Source organism: Enhydra lutris, unplaced genomic scaffold, assembly GCF_002288905.1.
Source record: "Enhydra lutris kenyoni isolate GAN:26980312 unplaced genomic scaffold, ASM228890v2 scaffoldscaffold34, whole genome shotgun sequence".
Lineage (NCBI taxonomy): Eukaryota > Metazoa > Chordata > Mammalia > Carnivora > Mustelidae > Enhydra > Enhydra lutris.
This window is the reverse complement of record NW_019154118.1, coordinates 21,648,089-21,663,492: the sequence shown is the minus strand read 5'-3', so window position 1 is coordinate 21,663,492 and position 15,404 is coordinate 21,648,089. Positions and strand designations below refer to the sequence as shown.

The following is a 15,404-nucleotide window of genomic DNA, read 5'->3' as shown; positions in this document are numbered from 1 at the left end:
CCTATTGTCCATTTCTTTGGGTTTTGTTCTGTTTTTGTCCCATTGTGGAAGAGAAGATTCCTCCAACTTTGTCCTTTCATCATTCTACTGATTTTGTAAATCTCCATTATCTTATTCTCAATTTCTAGGAGCTCTCACTTTCTGACGGCTCTTACAAAAGCAAATGTTTTTGTTTTATCATCCCCAACCTTTTCTTTTAACCTAACAGGGAACATTGATTATAGAAGTTTAAAATCTTTTTCTGCTTCCTACATTGTTTTTCCCAATTCCTTCCCTGTCCCCAATTTTTTTCTTTCTTTTTTGTTGTTGTTGTTGGTGGTGGTGGTGGTGGTGGTGGTGGTGGGGACTTCTCTTAAATGACAGGATACTATGCTTTTCGTCACCTTTATATTTTCAACACATAGTCGGGGATGATAAAAAGTTAAATATGGGGGCACCTGGGTGGCTCAATGGGTTAAAGCCTCTGCCTTTGACTCTGGTCATGATCCCGGGGTCCTGGGATCGAGCCCCGCATCGGGCTCTCTGCTCAGTGGGGAGCCTGCTTCTCCCTCTCTCTCTGCCTGCATCTCTGCCTACATGTGATCTCTGTCTGTCAAATAAATAAATAAAATCTTAAAAAAAAAAAAAAGTTAAATATGTAGGTGATGAATGAGCCAATGAAGGAACAGAAGAAGGATTTAAAATTTATGAAAAAGATGCCAAAAGGTTAGAGACTCATGCTAATGTGCTGGAAAGAGTGAAAGACCATGGTCTTTTTGGGCTGGGGGAGCCAGGAAGGTGGGGAAGGCCCCTGCCAACAGGTGGTCTCTGGTATACTTACTGGATGGACATGGCCTCCTGTGTGAACCTCAACAACAGGCAGATTATTTTATTTAAAATTTCAGGGGAGTTATAATTAACTGGAAGTGTTTAACATATGACTTCATGGTCTGTTCACCGCGGCAGCAGCATCCTGTTTTAGTTCAAGGTTTAAAAGAACTTTTTCCCTCGTAGATAAACCACATTTATCTCTCTGAAGCAATCTAGTTAAAAGAGGAGCAAAAGTAGTCTTAGATCTAATGATTAAAATGACTTAACTAAGAGGCCAGAAGGCTAAGAGGCAAAAATTACTTAATAGAAAATCTCTTTCTCAATTTTGAATTGAAGGTTCTTCTTTAACACAAAAACGGGAAACCAGAGGTCAACTGCCAGCATGCTGAGTGTTGTCTGTAAGCACACCTGAGAGCTTCTTGGTAGTTTCAAAGATTTGGTACCTATAGTCCCCATTAGGGCTCTTTTTTTTTTTTTTTAAGATTTTATTTATTTATTTGACAGATCACAAGTAGGCAGAGAGGCAGGCAGAGAGAGAGAAGCAGGCTCCCTGCTGAGCAGAGAACCTGATGCGGGGCTCGATCGCAGGACCCTGAGACCATGACCTGAGCCAAGGCAGAGGCTTAACCCACTGAGCCACCCAGGTGCCCCAAGGCTCTTTTTTTAAAATGTTGAAAGAGGGCACCTGGATGGCTCAGTCATCAAGCGTCTGCCTGCTGCTCAGATCATGATCCCAGAGTCCTGAGTCGGGCTCCCTTCTCAGTGGAGAGCCTCCTTCTCCCTCTCCCTCTGCCTTGTGTTCTTTCTTGCTCTCTCTCAAATAAATAAATAAAATCTTTTTTAAAAAATTATAAAATACAGTATGACTTACTATAAATATATCTTTTAAAGGAAAGTCAGCTTTTTAAGATTTTATTTATTTATTTGAGAGAGACAGTGAGAAAGAGAGAAGCAGTTTCCCTGCAAGCAGGGAGACTGACAAGGAGCTGGGTCCCCGGTCCCCGGGATCATGATCTGAGCCAAAGGCAGATGTCCAATCGAATGAGCCACCCAGGCACCCTATAAAAATATTTTTAAATGTATTTTTTTAAAAATTCCCTATAATCCCACCACCCAAAATAAATCACCATCAACCTGTTAGTTTATGTCCCAGACCTTCTTTTCTACAGATATAGACTTTTCGGTACAAAATCTGGATCATATTATATATAGACTATTTTAGTGTGACTATTTTTAGTTTGAGTTTTCTCAGTTGAAATCCCTGGTAACACCAAGTGACTACTGCCCCTTGGGTCTAAAAGCTAGAATCAGAATAGTTTTTTCCTCTCAATTTTGTCAATATCTCAAAATGCAAAATCTGAGCCCATACTCTATAACATCGTCTACAATTCAAAAACCAAGAGACTGGATTTAAATCTGCCTTAAAGTATAACCAAAAAGCTCATTTTTTTGTTTCTTCAGATTCAATCATTCTTTCTTGCATCAAAAATAACAAAATTGTAGGGTGACATTAACACATGATCGTGAAACAAAAATGTGTTTCATTTCATTAGTCACAGGCTACATATCAACCAGCTGTTGAAGCTAAAAATATGCCTTAGTTTAAAATTTTGTAAAATACAAGCATTTAAGACTCATTTTGAAAGAAATGTGACTTCTTTCGGTTTCTAAGAACCCACTAGAAGATTGGAGAGGAATAAATCAGCACCTCTAAAGCAGAAGAAAAAAAGGTATGGGGGTGGAAATCCAGCTAATTTCTTATCAGTAGCATATTGTTTACATCTTCTCAATAAATATATGTTAAGGACAAAATTTTAATACCAACTCACGCAAAGAAAAATATGTATTCTCAAAGAAAAGGCCTGAGGGTACCTGGGTGGCTCAGTTGTTAAGCGTCTGCCTTTGGCTCAGGTCATGATCTCGGGGTCCCGGGATCAAGCCTGGCAGGCATCGGGCTCCCTGCTCAGCAGGAAGTCTGCTTCACCCTCTCCCACTCCCACTGCTTGTGTTCCTTCTCTTGCTGTCTCTCTCCACCAAATAAAATAAAATCTTAAAAAAAAAAAAGAAAGAAAGAAAAAGAAAAGGCCTGAGATAGAGATCAAAACATCATTAATAAGTGTGCATGTGGGGCGCCTGGGTGGCTCAGTGGGTTAAAGCCTCTGCCTTCGGCTCAGGTCATGATCTCAGGGTCCTGGGATCGAGCCCCGCGTCGGGCTCTCTGCTCAGCGGCGAGCCTGCTTCCTCCTCTCTCTCTGCCTGCCTCTCTGCCTACTTGTGATTTCTGTCTGTCAAATAAATAAATAAAATCTTTAAAAAAAAAAAAAAAAGAAGAAGAAGAAGTGTGCATGTTGTTGGTGTAGGAATGAGCTAAGGATTGCTGGGCAGGAATAAATACCCACAGCTCCATTTTATCAGCTGGAATAGAGATTCTGCTGGGGGCGGGGCCTGGGGCCCTATCTCTCCAACCCCCAAACATCAGCATCATGCTCAGGCAGCACTACACAGCACAGTGTACCCCTAACATACACTCCTCTCCTTTGGGATGGAGGCAGAATGCAGACTTCCGCTCTGGTCATCAGGTCCCATGGCCCAGGAATCACATCTCAGGATTCACCACCATTAAATATTTAATTAGAAAACAGGTAATGGGATATCCTGAAATTGCAACTGGATTTCAGATGCAGTCACAGCAAACTGGGAGCAGATGCATAACTATTTCAAGGGCCTTGGAAACTTAAATGACTCACAAAGTCATTTAAGAAGAAAATACACATACTTCATTCAGCCCCTAAAAGGAATTACAGGCACTTCTAATGCCTAGCCCAGTGTTGTTACCACTACATCACTTTGCCAGGCATCAATATACTCCAATGATATACTTCTTTAAAAGAGGAGCACTGAGGCCTAGGACAACACATTTGATAGGGAAAGACTTTAGGGCCCCTGGGTGGCTCAGACATTAAGTGTCTGCCTTCAGCTCAGGTCACGATCCAAGGGTCCTGGGATCAAGACTGGCATCAGGCTCCCTGCTCAATAGGAAGCCTGCTTCTCCCCCTCCCACTCCCCCTGCTTGTGTTCCCTCTCTCACTGTGTCTCTGTCAAATAAATGAAGAAAATCTTAAAAAAAAAAAAAAAAAAAGACTTCAAGTATTTTTCTGGCTTTTCTTCTTTCATATAAACTCCACTTAAATTAAGCAGTTGTCACCAGAAGCACAGACTGTTTTATGGTTGTCATCTCCCATACTTGCTAAACATGTATTTGTCAATTGAAACCCTACAGTCTTGAGTAAAAATGTACTGCACTGTAAAAATGTGAACTCACGGGTAAAAATTTGGGGTCATTCAATCCCTAAAGATCCCAGAAAGTTCACTTTTCTAAATGCCAACATAATGGATACCAGGGAATTAATTTTAAAGAAACCTTTGGAATTCTTAGCAATTCCAGTCTTATTCCACGGCATGTACTGTAGCAACTCAAACCTGCTTCCTTCCATATTGGGCTGATAACCAATAGCAAGGATATCTATACGGCAACTTATTTTCTCCTGCAATAAGGACTTCTATTAAGAGGAGGAGGAAAGATAAGAGAGGACAGGAAGAAAAGGCGGTGAGGACCCTCATTATTTCTAAAGACAAACAACTGCTACTTAAAATACTTGGCATATATATATACACACATATAACTGAGCTCGAGAAACGTAAAGCAACTTCTGTGAAAATTAATGCTTAGCTATTTACTGTCTATTCAACCTTGTTACATCAAAGAATGATTAACCATGACCGCAAATATACACTAAAGGGATATGCCATATGGTAGAAACTATAAGTGGCTGTGGAAGGAAGAGGAGCTTTGCAAAGTATATGGGGGCATCCTGAAGCCAAGCTGCTTATACTAGCACTAACCTCTGTCAGGTTACAACCCCTCTGAGCCTCAGTTTCTTCACCATAAAATGAAGGTATCGTGGACTCTGTGGTTTCTTAAATTCCCTTCCAAACTGGTAATTCTTCCCACTGGTTAAATGGGAAAGGCAGGGAACTTAAGAACAAAATTAAGTCAGTTTTGACTGAATTTACAGTCAATGCTGTTGTAACACTTGTTCTGAAAATGCAAATTTGTTCCAACACAACGGATATATTAGGGACCAGTCTGAACATAATTCCATTTCTGCTTTGGCTCATGTGTCATTTAATCCACGAGAAACACAAGGTGAAGCAAACAGACTGCACTCGGCCGAGCTCCTCAGAGTAGGAACATGCCGGGTGCACAGACGCACACTCCCCGGCCTCCCTGTGCCTGTGGGGCACACCGAGCTCCCAGCCACACCCGGCCACTCGGGCAGGATGACTTGCTGTCCTGTTGCAGATAAGCCTTCCAGCACCCCTGCCACAAGCATATCTCAGGTCTGTTTCAAGGTAAACTCCCGCTTTATTCTAATACCTATGTACTTCCAGCTGCTCAACACATGTGAAACCATGTGACCATTTTTATAGGCTTGTATCTTTTTTTTATGTGTCACTGACAATGTTTTTGAGTACTGTGTCCCTAATCGCATTTTTCCCATAAGCCTTCTGGGTTCTTTTTTTTTTTTTTTTTAACCACACAATGACTTTATATAAAGTAACTTTATGTCACCTTAGAGCAGAACTGACTGTATCACTGTTTGGGGAAAAGTCATCAATGAACACTTCATCTTTTCAAAGAGAGCAGATGGACAAGCTTCCTACAAGTCTGCTTACGCATTAAGTTAAAATCAGAGAAAAGTCTAAGTTCCCTCCTGAACAGGTGTTTGTTACTCCGCTAGCTCCCACATCAGATATCAGGTTGGGAGTCAGAAGGGATCACTCACCTTGAAAGAGCCAACAAAAAACTGGATTTGCCAATTAATAAAGAGGAGACACTGAATGTATCTTCTAAATTCACACCTTGATTTTGGCAGAAAATCTGTAAAAATCTCTGTAAAAATGCCACCCATTCATTAATGAGATATGCAAAAGCTACTCACTATCAACTATGAAAGAATATGGAACAAAAAAAATATTTCTGCAAGGTAGTTCCAACAGTGCCTTAGAAACCACAGAGCCTTTACACACACTCTTAATGTTGTTTGTTTTTTTTAAAGATTTTATTTATTTATTTGGCAGAGAGAGAGAGATCACAAGCAGGGTGAGAGGCAGAGAGAGAGCAGGAAGCAGGCTCCCCGCTGAACAGAGAGCCGATGTGGGGCTCCAGCCCAGGACCCCGAGATCATGACCTGAGCCGAAGGCAGAGGCTTAACCCACTGAGCCACCCAGGTGCCCACACACACTCTTAATTCTTGATCAACTCAGAAGTCAAGGAAGAGAGGGAACTAAAGGAAGTCATGAATGTGTCCTCATTTCCAAGCAGACCAGAAAGAGATCTCATCACTGAGCACTGAAGCCGAAGTTGGCTAAAACCTGTCACTCAGAGCCAACAGGCAGATAAAAACACTGCTGCCATCCAGCATGCTCCGCAAAGAGAGGGAACATAAGGACTTTGCCTTCTTGAAAGAACTAGGACTGATACCGGAAGGAAAGAGCACTGATGTAGTCTAGTGTGTGCTCCTACACACAAGGCCAAGTTATTATTACAGTCATAGTCCTGGCACCGTTTCTTAAAAGACTGATATTTTTGTTAACATATTTATATATATATATGCAAGGGAAACAAGTAAGAGACAAAAACACCAAGATGGTAACATAGTTTAATATTTGGGTAATAGAATTATAGAGGCCTTTATTATTTTATACAATGAATGTATACTGCTTTTTTTTTTTTTTAAGATTTTATTTATTTGACAGACAGAGATCACAAGTAGGCAGAGAGGCAGGCAGAGAGAAGAAGGGAAGCAGGCTCCCCGCCGAGCAAAGAGCCCAATGTGGGGCTCGATCCCAAGACCCCGGGACCATGACCTGAGCCGAAGGCAGAGGCTTTAACCCACTGAGCCACCCAGGCGCCCCTATACTGCTTTTATCATCAGAAGAAAACCAACTGACTGAAAGAAATGAATCCCTGATCATCGTTCACGCTGAATTCACAGCACGCTGTCAAATGTCTCTTTTACTTGCCAAAGGGTGAAAGGTGAGCAGCCTGGATTGGGAGGGCACTTGTCCTACCAGGCAGGAAATGTCAGAAAGAACTTTGCACAAAAACTCTCAAACACAGGAAGGTGGGTGAGCACAACGGTGGACACTACACACTGAGGAGACACATCAGACTTGTTTTTAATCAGATAGCACTTTGGTGACTCCTATAGGTACTCTGAAAAATCTTTGCTTTTGGGTAAAGCTAATATAGAGCCACTTAACTAAACTGAACAGTGTGTGGTAGCAGAGAGTATGGAAATATGATCTAACCAAAGACAGCCAGTGACCAAAGCCTAAGAAATGTGCAAAAAGCCACTGTAGATTTTACAGTCAGCTTTCTCTCAAGATCACTGTCCCAATGACGAGAAGTGTACATTTCCCCACTCAGAAAGCACATGAAGGTGAACGACTAGACTTACTGCACTATCCCAGATGCTATGGGGAATACAGAAGAAGCGCTGCAGGCATTCTCTTCACAGTATGCCCAGGACATACATATCAGAAATACGTAAATAACATAAGACAAAAATGAATGGCTAACTGAGAGGCAGAGTTGAGAATTTCAGGCATTTAAAGGAGCACAGCTCACCATGAGCTTAGGTAGGTGGGAAAGGCTACAGACAGGAAGAGAGTTCTGATGGCATAAGGAGGGAGGCAAGGGTAGTCTAGGCACAGTTGGTCATTAAGATAAGCAAAGTCACTGGGATGGAAAGGGCAATGATGAGTGTGAGCAGACAAAAATGAGGCTGGAAAACAAGAAAAGGAAGGAAGGAGAGATAGATTCAAGCAGATTATAAATCCTCTTAAGGTTTCTTGACCTCCAATCCATCTGATATAGCATTATCAGATGAAGAACATTTGTGGGAAAATCTACGTACATACTATGCTAATACGATATGACAGGATAGATATGATAGAATATCTAAGCTCATTATAATCTTCCAAATGTGCCATTATTCCCATTTTACAGATAGAAACAAATTAGTTAAATAAAGAGTTAACTTGGGACGCCTGGGTGGCTCAGTTGGTTAAGCAGCTGCCTTCGGCTCAGGTCATGATCCCAGCGTCCTGGGATCGAGTCCCACATCGGGCTCCTTGCTCGGCAGGGAGCCTGTTTCTCCCTCTGCCTCTGCCTACCACTCTGTCTGCCTGTGCTCATGCTCTCTCTCTCTCTAACAAATAAATAAATAAAATCTTTAAAAAAAAAAAAAAAAGAGTTAACTCATTTGCCCAAGATCACCAAAGTAAGCACCGGAACCAGGACTTGGACACAGGCCTACCTGACTCAAAGTCCATGCTCCTTTTTACTACTCCATGCTACTTCTTCCTAAAACACAGCTATGACAACACCACTGTCAGTTTGTGTGTCTCCCTCCCCGTCACAGTGTGCACGCCTACCCGTCTGACTCTCCAGTGTACTCACGGTGATCCCCAAAAAGGCCTGCTGTCAGAAGAGTATCTGCAGCTAAAACAAAAATGACCAACAACAGTTTACCCCATCCTGGGGTATTTTCAATGCTCCAGGAATCAGAAGCTAAAGTTAGGAAAAAAGCTCTCACATAAACCCCTTGATGGAACACAGATTTTACCTTCGCAGGGGGCCAGGCCAAGTATGTATCCGACAATGGCCCTTTCCATGGCTTATGTTTTAAACTCCCACAGTAAGACTCCCCCTCATAAGCCCCGGGGGTCTCCATGTGGGAGACAAAAGGCCACGTGTGGCCGGAGAAGCACTTCACAATACCATATCCCATTTCATGGAGGAAGTATATGGGAACACCTACCCAAGATGGGTTTGACATCTAAACCGTTAAATGTTTCTTTAAAAGACAGGATGCCAAAAAAAGTGCTAATAACTTTATAAAATACTCATCTACGGTCTCTGGGAACCAGGAACAGTATCTTTACTGCGCTCACCTTTTGGACAATCAAAGATTTTATAAGTATCAAATGGCGCAAGTGTCATCTTTCGAAGGAACTGAAATAAAACCACACGGGATCCTGGGGTACATAAAGCTGACTGGGTGGAAGAGCACGACCCTGACACAGACTGCACCACGCACTCACCAGGAAAGCAGCCTCCATCACTGACGTCCATTTGCTCAAACCGGAACACACTGATAATTAGGTCAAAGGTCTACTGAGAACTTGAAAGTTCCCCACCAAATATTTTAATGAGCCAGGGAATGATACGAGTTTCAGAATGTGTTTCAAAATGATTCGAATTCAACGTAAGAAAATTTCCAGACCAGCTTGGAAAATACATTGAACTGTGTGTTTCACATAGAAAATAAAAGGAAATTTTAAGATAAAATTTTTTTTAAATTACTATCTTTCTCAACGAAAGCTGTTATATCCCTTACCCTAAAGAAATCACTCTCTAAGAAATTCCCATTTCACTAGAGCTTCCAAAGTGCATGCCAACAGATTGTAGGGTTAGAACTTTCTTTCAAGTGGTAAAAGGAAAGGGTTGTCCTTACGTATCTGGATGGCTCCTCCAGGTTCTGGTCATTCATGTCAGTAGGAACAATTCGGGTGGCCAGTGGTCCCTCGGCAAAAGGTTTTGGTAACTGACCCCTGAACTCCGATGGAATGAACTGAAGCTGCCAACTGTCAGAAACACAAATAAGGGAGAGTAAGAAAAACACAGGGGGCCCATACTGCTAAATGTACTTGAAATAAACAAGCCAAAAAAAAAAAAAAATTCATGTGAAAAACATCTCGCTTGGAGAAAAAAAGTATTTCTGCTAAAACCTCCACCAGGGAACACGGAGGCAAAGGTCATGATTGATTCCAACATCGTTGGGAAATTTTCGAGAGGGATTCTCAACCCATTCTGCCAACTCTTAGCACTAAAATTTGCAACCAAACGGTCCTTCCATCAAACTACCAGAGAAGCATCCCCATTTATCACCAGTAATCACATGATAGAAGGACTTAACAAAATTAAAGCAAATTCATCAGGTAGGAAAAAAGGGAAATGCAAGAACACACTATGGGAGAAGTACTTTGTCCCTGAGTAATTCTCACAAGTATCTTTAGTTATGAAACTATTGCAAAGGCAAAAGGCAAAGGCTAATGTTAGTTAATACTTCAAAAAAAGAAAACCCAACATTTTAATTTAATGATTAATGACTGACACGGGATCTTCAGTCAACCCAAGATACCCCCACCAGCTAAGCTGCTGAAGCCAATCCCCAAATGGAACAACATGACTCATCTTAACCCGACTTCCCTTTTCCCTAAATAGGACCTTCTCCATCCGAATTAAGCAAACATACGGAACTCCAGAGCCTGTGCTATCATCCAACAACAGAGAGCACGAAGGCAAGTGGCACAATTACCTTAATCACAGCTTTCCCCAGCATCCACATGCTGGTAAAGAACTTTCACTATTGCTGGATGACAAACATTTCTTCTCTAAAAACACTCTTCCAACTAGTTTCTAGACCACTTCTGGAAGTGAATTAATACCAGATGATTACTGAAATTTACATATGGATCCTCAATAAGAGCCACTAGAAGCCTAGGGCCTCAAGTGTTTTTAGAAGTCCCTGGACCTCCATGGTTCCAGGTAGAGTGGGTGCGTGGCCACACACGGCACCCAGTCTACTGGACATGGGCTGTGGTTGCACATTGCAGATCTCACAGCTCTGAAAAACTCTGAAATGGTCAGTTATTCAACAACTTTTTGTGAAAAATCCAAACATGGAAGAAAAATTAAGGAGACACTGCCACAGAACTGCTATTTTTACTCCCTGATTTAAAACGCTGGGAATTAGGGGATGCCTGGGTGGCTCAGTTGTTGAGCATCTGCCTTCAGCTCCAGTCATGATCCCAGTGTCCTGGGCTCGAGCCCCATGTGGGGGTCCCTGCTCACTGGGGAACCTGCTTCTTCCTCTCCCACTCTCCCTGCTTGTGTTCCCTCTCTCGCTGTCAAATAAAATCTTTAAAAAACAAATAAATACATAAATAAATAATAGAAAAATAAAAAATAAAACTCTGGGAATTAAAGGAAAACTTACTTATCAGGCAGAAGGAAGCTACTGGGAAAGCGATACCACTCCTTTCCTACACAGACATTCACGGTCCTGCCTTCTGGGACAGTGTGGATGGCTGGGTCTGTGGCAATTCGGTAAAATTCTGGATACAGATCAAGGGGTCCGTGATACCCTGGAAGGGAGAGAGGTTTGTGAAATCAAAGATGAGAGGCTGACATTGAATCATAATGCCTGTGAATGTCCCCTATAACTCGTGCATAATGGAAGAGTGTGAAGGTTCCCAGCAAACGTAGAAGGAAGCCTGCCCCACTGGTGCACAGTGTCTCTACAGCTCGTAAGATGATCACAGCAGAGACCCTGTTCTACCAAATAGCTTTGCTTTCTTGCCCTTCTCTACACCCTTCTGCCTTTTTAACTTCTATTCTTTGAGCACATTTTAATCCTCTGGATCCAAATAATGATTACAGGAAGAATATAATCATAGGACTTGGGCCCCAAATTTGTTTCCTATGTTCAAAGCTTCCTTAATTCAGCCTTCAGAATGAAAAAGCATCCTTTAAAAACCCAACAATAGCAACAACCACAAAAAAAAAACCAAGAATAAAAAAAAAAAGTTATAGGGGCGCCTGGGTGGCTCAGTGGGTTAAGCCGCTGCCTTCGGCTCGGGTCATGATCTCAGAGTCCTGGGATCAAGCCCCGCATCGCTCTCTGCTCGGCAGGGAGCCTGCTTCCTCCTCTCTCTCTCCTGCCTCTCTGCCTGCTTGTGAGCTGTCAAATAAATAAATAAAATCTTTAAAAAAAAAATAAATAAAAATTTAAAAAAATAAAAAAAAAAAAAAGTTATAGGGGCACCTGGGTGGCTCAGTTGGTTGAGCAGCTGCCTTCGGCCCAGGTCATGATCCCAGCGTCCTAGGATTGAGTCCCACATCAGACTCCTTGCTTGGCAGGGAGCCTGCTTCTCCCTCTGCCCCTGCCTGCCATTCTGTCTGCCTGTGCTCGCTCTCTCTCTCTCTCTCTCGCTCTGACAAATAAATAAATAAAATCTTTAAAAAAAAAAAAGTTATAGTCAGTCACAAATTCCTTCTAGAATTCTCAGTCTTCTCTTTGATCTTAAGGTAGAGAAGTCATATCCCCGTCACTATATTAAGTCCACGGGTTCTCCTTAGAGTACAGTCCTTCTCTCGGCCGAAGCTGAACTGTGTTCACCACGTGTCCATCAAAACCCAACATGAAGTGCCTCGTGAGTTGGGGTAAGATGTTCTCTGTGCATCTACCTTTGAACAGCGCCACAGAGCGAGAGAAGGACAAGAGCCCGAACAGAAGGAGTGTTCCCAAGGCCAGCCAGTTTGACGTCACCGTGTAATGCTCCAGGCGGTATCGCTGAAACACGAAGTGGTAGCATTTCTAGAAGGAAAGAAAACTGTATTGAAGGAGGGAAAAAAAAAAAAAAAAAAGAACTTGCAGAATATACATAACACGGCTGTAAAACATCCTAACACCAAGAGGGAGGAAGCAGCAGCAGACATTCTGTGAAGGGTCTGAGCATTTGCAAACACTCAGTGAGGTACCCACTCTGAGTTCTAAGATGAAAACAAACTCTGTCAAGACTATCTACTGGTCAGTCCCTCCAGAGGAATTCTCACCCGCTTCATAGGATAAATATGTGGAAACCTCTCCAGTGCTTAAGGTCCTAATAATTTATTATTTTTTTTTAATATTCAAACAAAAGTGCCGGAGCACCCAGCTGGCTCAGTCAGTGGAGCACGTGACTCTTGATCTCAGGATGAGGAGTACAAGCCCTGTGCTAGGCGTGGACCCGGCCTAAAAAAAAAATTGTTTTTAATAAATAAATAAATAAACCAACAAAAGTGCTTTTCGGCAATTTGCTTTGATATATGAAGTGTCTCTATTTTGATATAACGAGTATTTCATCTTTACTTTTCTCATTCAGAAGTTTTCATCAGTTTTTAGTATCAACAGAATGTCTCTTGACCAAACAAGAAAAAAAGGAGTCCTCTCACAGACCATCAGGAAAAGGCTGTTAATTATCTGCTAAATTGCTTTACAAACTAGAGGAATATTATTACAATATACACATACATGCATCAATTCTACAATCTTTGAGCGCCTTCCCGTTAGATTGACCTCCTCCTATCCTTCCGAGACTAGACCTCAACTTTGGGGAAGTGAAACTTTGCAAATATTTACTTGTTAGTGCCATGGGTTGTTTAAACTCCTTCATATTTGGGGCAATCTGTCCTAGGGAAACAATCCAAATACCTAAAGAAAGATATCCATCCTAGCATTGTTTGTTTATAATACTGAAATAAAGAAGCATCCTAAACCTACCATAAGTTTTATCTCATCATTACATGTGTCAAATTCAGTATATTACATATATTACACAATAATGTTTTATACCAAATTTAGAATATACGCTTATTCAAAAGATGGGTATAGATGAAAATCATGTGATGTAGTTTTATTAAAAGGGATATAAAGTTATATGTACATTTAGATTACAACCCTAATAAAGTTTGGTATATGATAGATAAAAATGCTGGAAGGAAAGTGGTTTTGTTAGGATAGTAGGGCTAATTTAAAATGTACTAAGAGTGGGGTGCCTGGGTGATGCACTTGGTTGAGCATCTGACTTGGTTTCGGCTCAGGTCATAATCTCAGGGTTGTGGAAGCAAGCCGCACATTGGGGTCCACACTCAGCAAGGAGTCTGTTTGGGTTTCTCTCTCCCTCTCCCTCTGCTCCCTGCCCCATGCCCCACAGGCTCTTACTCTCACACACTCTCCCTCTCTCAAATAAATAAATCTTTTTAAAAAGTATAAATGAGGGGCGCCTGGGTGGCTCAGTGGGTTAAAGCCTCTGCCTTCGGCTCAGATCATGATCCCAGGGTCCTGGGATCAAGCCCCGCATCGGGCTCTCTGCTCAGCAGGGAGCCTGCTTCCCCCTCTTTCACTGCCTGCCTCTCTGCCTACTTGTGATCTCTGTCAAATAAATAAATATTTTTTTAAGAAGTAGTAAATGAAAAATTATGTGCAATAAAGTTCAATTACTTTTATAATTTAAATTTTTTTAAACTACCATCCTAACATGGATAGGTCTTAAAAACATACTGCTGAATGAAAGAAGCCAGTCACAGAAGACTTTTAGGATTCCATTTACATGGAAGGCCTAGAATGGGCAAATATACAGAAACAGAAAATAGATTAGTAGTTGCTTATGGCACGGGAGATATGAAGGGGGGGCAGGGATGACAGCTAATGGGTACAGAGCTTTTGAGGTGATAAAAATGTTCTAAAGTTCACTGTGGTGTTGGTTATGCATATCTGTGAATATACTAAAAATGATTCAATTTTACACTTTTTACATGGGTAAATTATACCTCTATCTATCTGTTAAAGGGGCAGAAATAACTGTCACCCTAATTACTCTTCACTGCCAGTTGCAAATGGTAGCAGAGGTCAAAAAAGAGCCTTGGGGCTTCTGAGGCCACAGAAAGATATTCAAGATTAGTTCTGACAAGGAATTGACCTGGACAGGTTTTAAGCCAGGATCACAAAGCATCCCATATTGCTAAATGCCTGGTGTTATCCCAAACACTTGAGTAAGTTTTCATCTGATCTTGGAGTTGAAGAACAGACATTCCAGTAGCTCTGCGGTGATACCACCATCCTGTGGGTGGCCTATACAATGACTTAGTAAAATTCCTTTAACAGCAACTGGATTCTTGTTGGCAACAGAAAGAAATTAACACACAAATTAACAATGCAAATATGTAACCAGCTCAAGAGTATGATCAACAGTCAAGCCACCAATACATCAAGCTTTAATAACGTGATCTGTATCCGGTTTAATGCATGGATAAAACATCTTGGGAGAAGCATGCCATAATTTGCCTTTAAGCTTTATGACCAATTTAAAAAGTGAAATGGAATGAAGCAGACATCCATTTCCCTGAAACTCACCTGAAGTGCAGAGAGGGCCACAGCACCACAGAGACATATAAGTGGATATACAGGGAAAAGAAATCTCTCCTCTTTGTGAGGCTGGATGAAGAAAATTATAAACCAAATATACATTGGAGCCAAGGTAAGCCAATATGGGTGGCCTAAATTCTGAACTGTAAGACACAGAAAAATATCCACCTTTCACCATATTAGAACGAAACAACACATTTGGTTTCAATGTTCTCTTGATCACAAACAGGAATACGCCCTAGGGCACCCCCTAAAATGTTTCGGCTCTTGTAGTCACACTTCCTCTGACGTAGTAAAGGGGTTAAGTAGAAAGAGGTGTATACTCCTGAGCTTCCCCAAGACAGCCACTATCTAACAGGAGGCACAATATTGGATTTGGCTAGAACACAAATGAAAGTCAAGCAAATGGGTAACAGAGCTTAATAATTTCTACACTGGATGGAGAAAGCCTTCTCTCTCCAGTGAGTCCTGCCACTAAGATTAAAGGTTCCTGAG

The 15,404-nt window shown here is 41.7% G+C and overlaps 1 protein-coding gene across 4 annotated transcripts in view; it reads right to left on the bottom strand.

Moving 5' to 3' along the window:
* Nucleotides 1–15,404, bottom strand: part of LOC111153921 (ALG9, alpha-1,2-mannosyltransferase) — a 106,802-nt gene that overhangs the window by 57,248 nt on the left and 34,150 nt on the right. For 3 of the 4 annotated variants that reach the window (XM_022513237.1, XM_022513234.1, XM_022513236.1), the window contains 4 exons: nt 14,898–15,052; nt 12,191–12,320; nt 10,941–11,088; nt 9,396–9,525 (listed from right to left, as the gene is read on the bottom strand). In XM_022513237.1, the coding sequence (XP_022368945.1) occupies nt 9,396–9,525; nt 10,941–11,088; nt 12,191–12,320; nt 14,898–15,052 (563 nt within the window). Of the gene's footprint in view, nt 1–9,395; nt 9,526–10,940; nt 11,089–12,190; nt 12,321–14,876; nt 15,053–15,404 lie in introns of all 4 variants that reach the window. The other variant, XM_022513235.1, reaches the window with a different exon arrangement.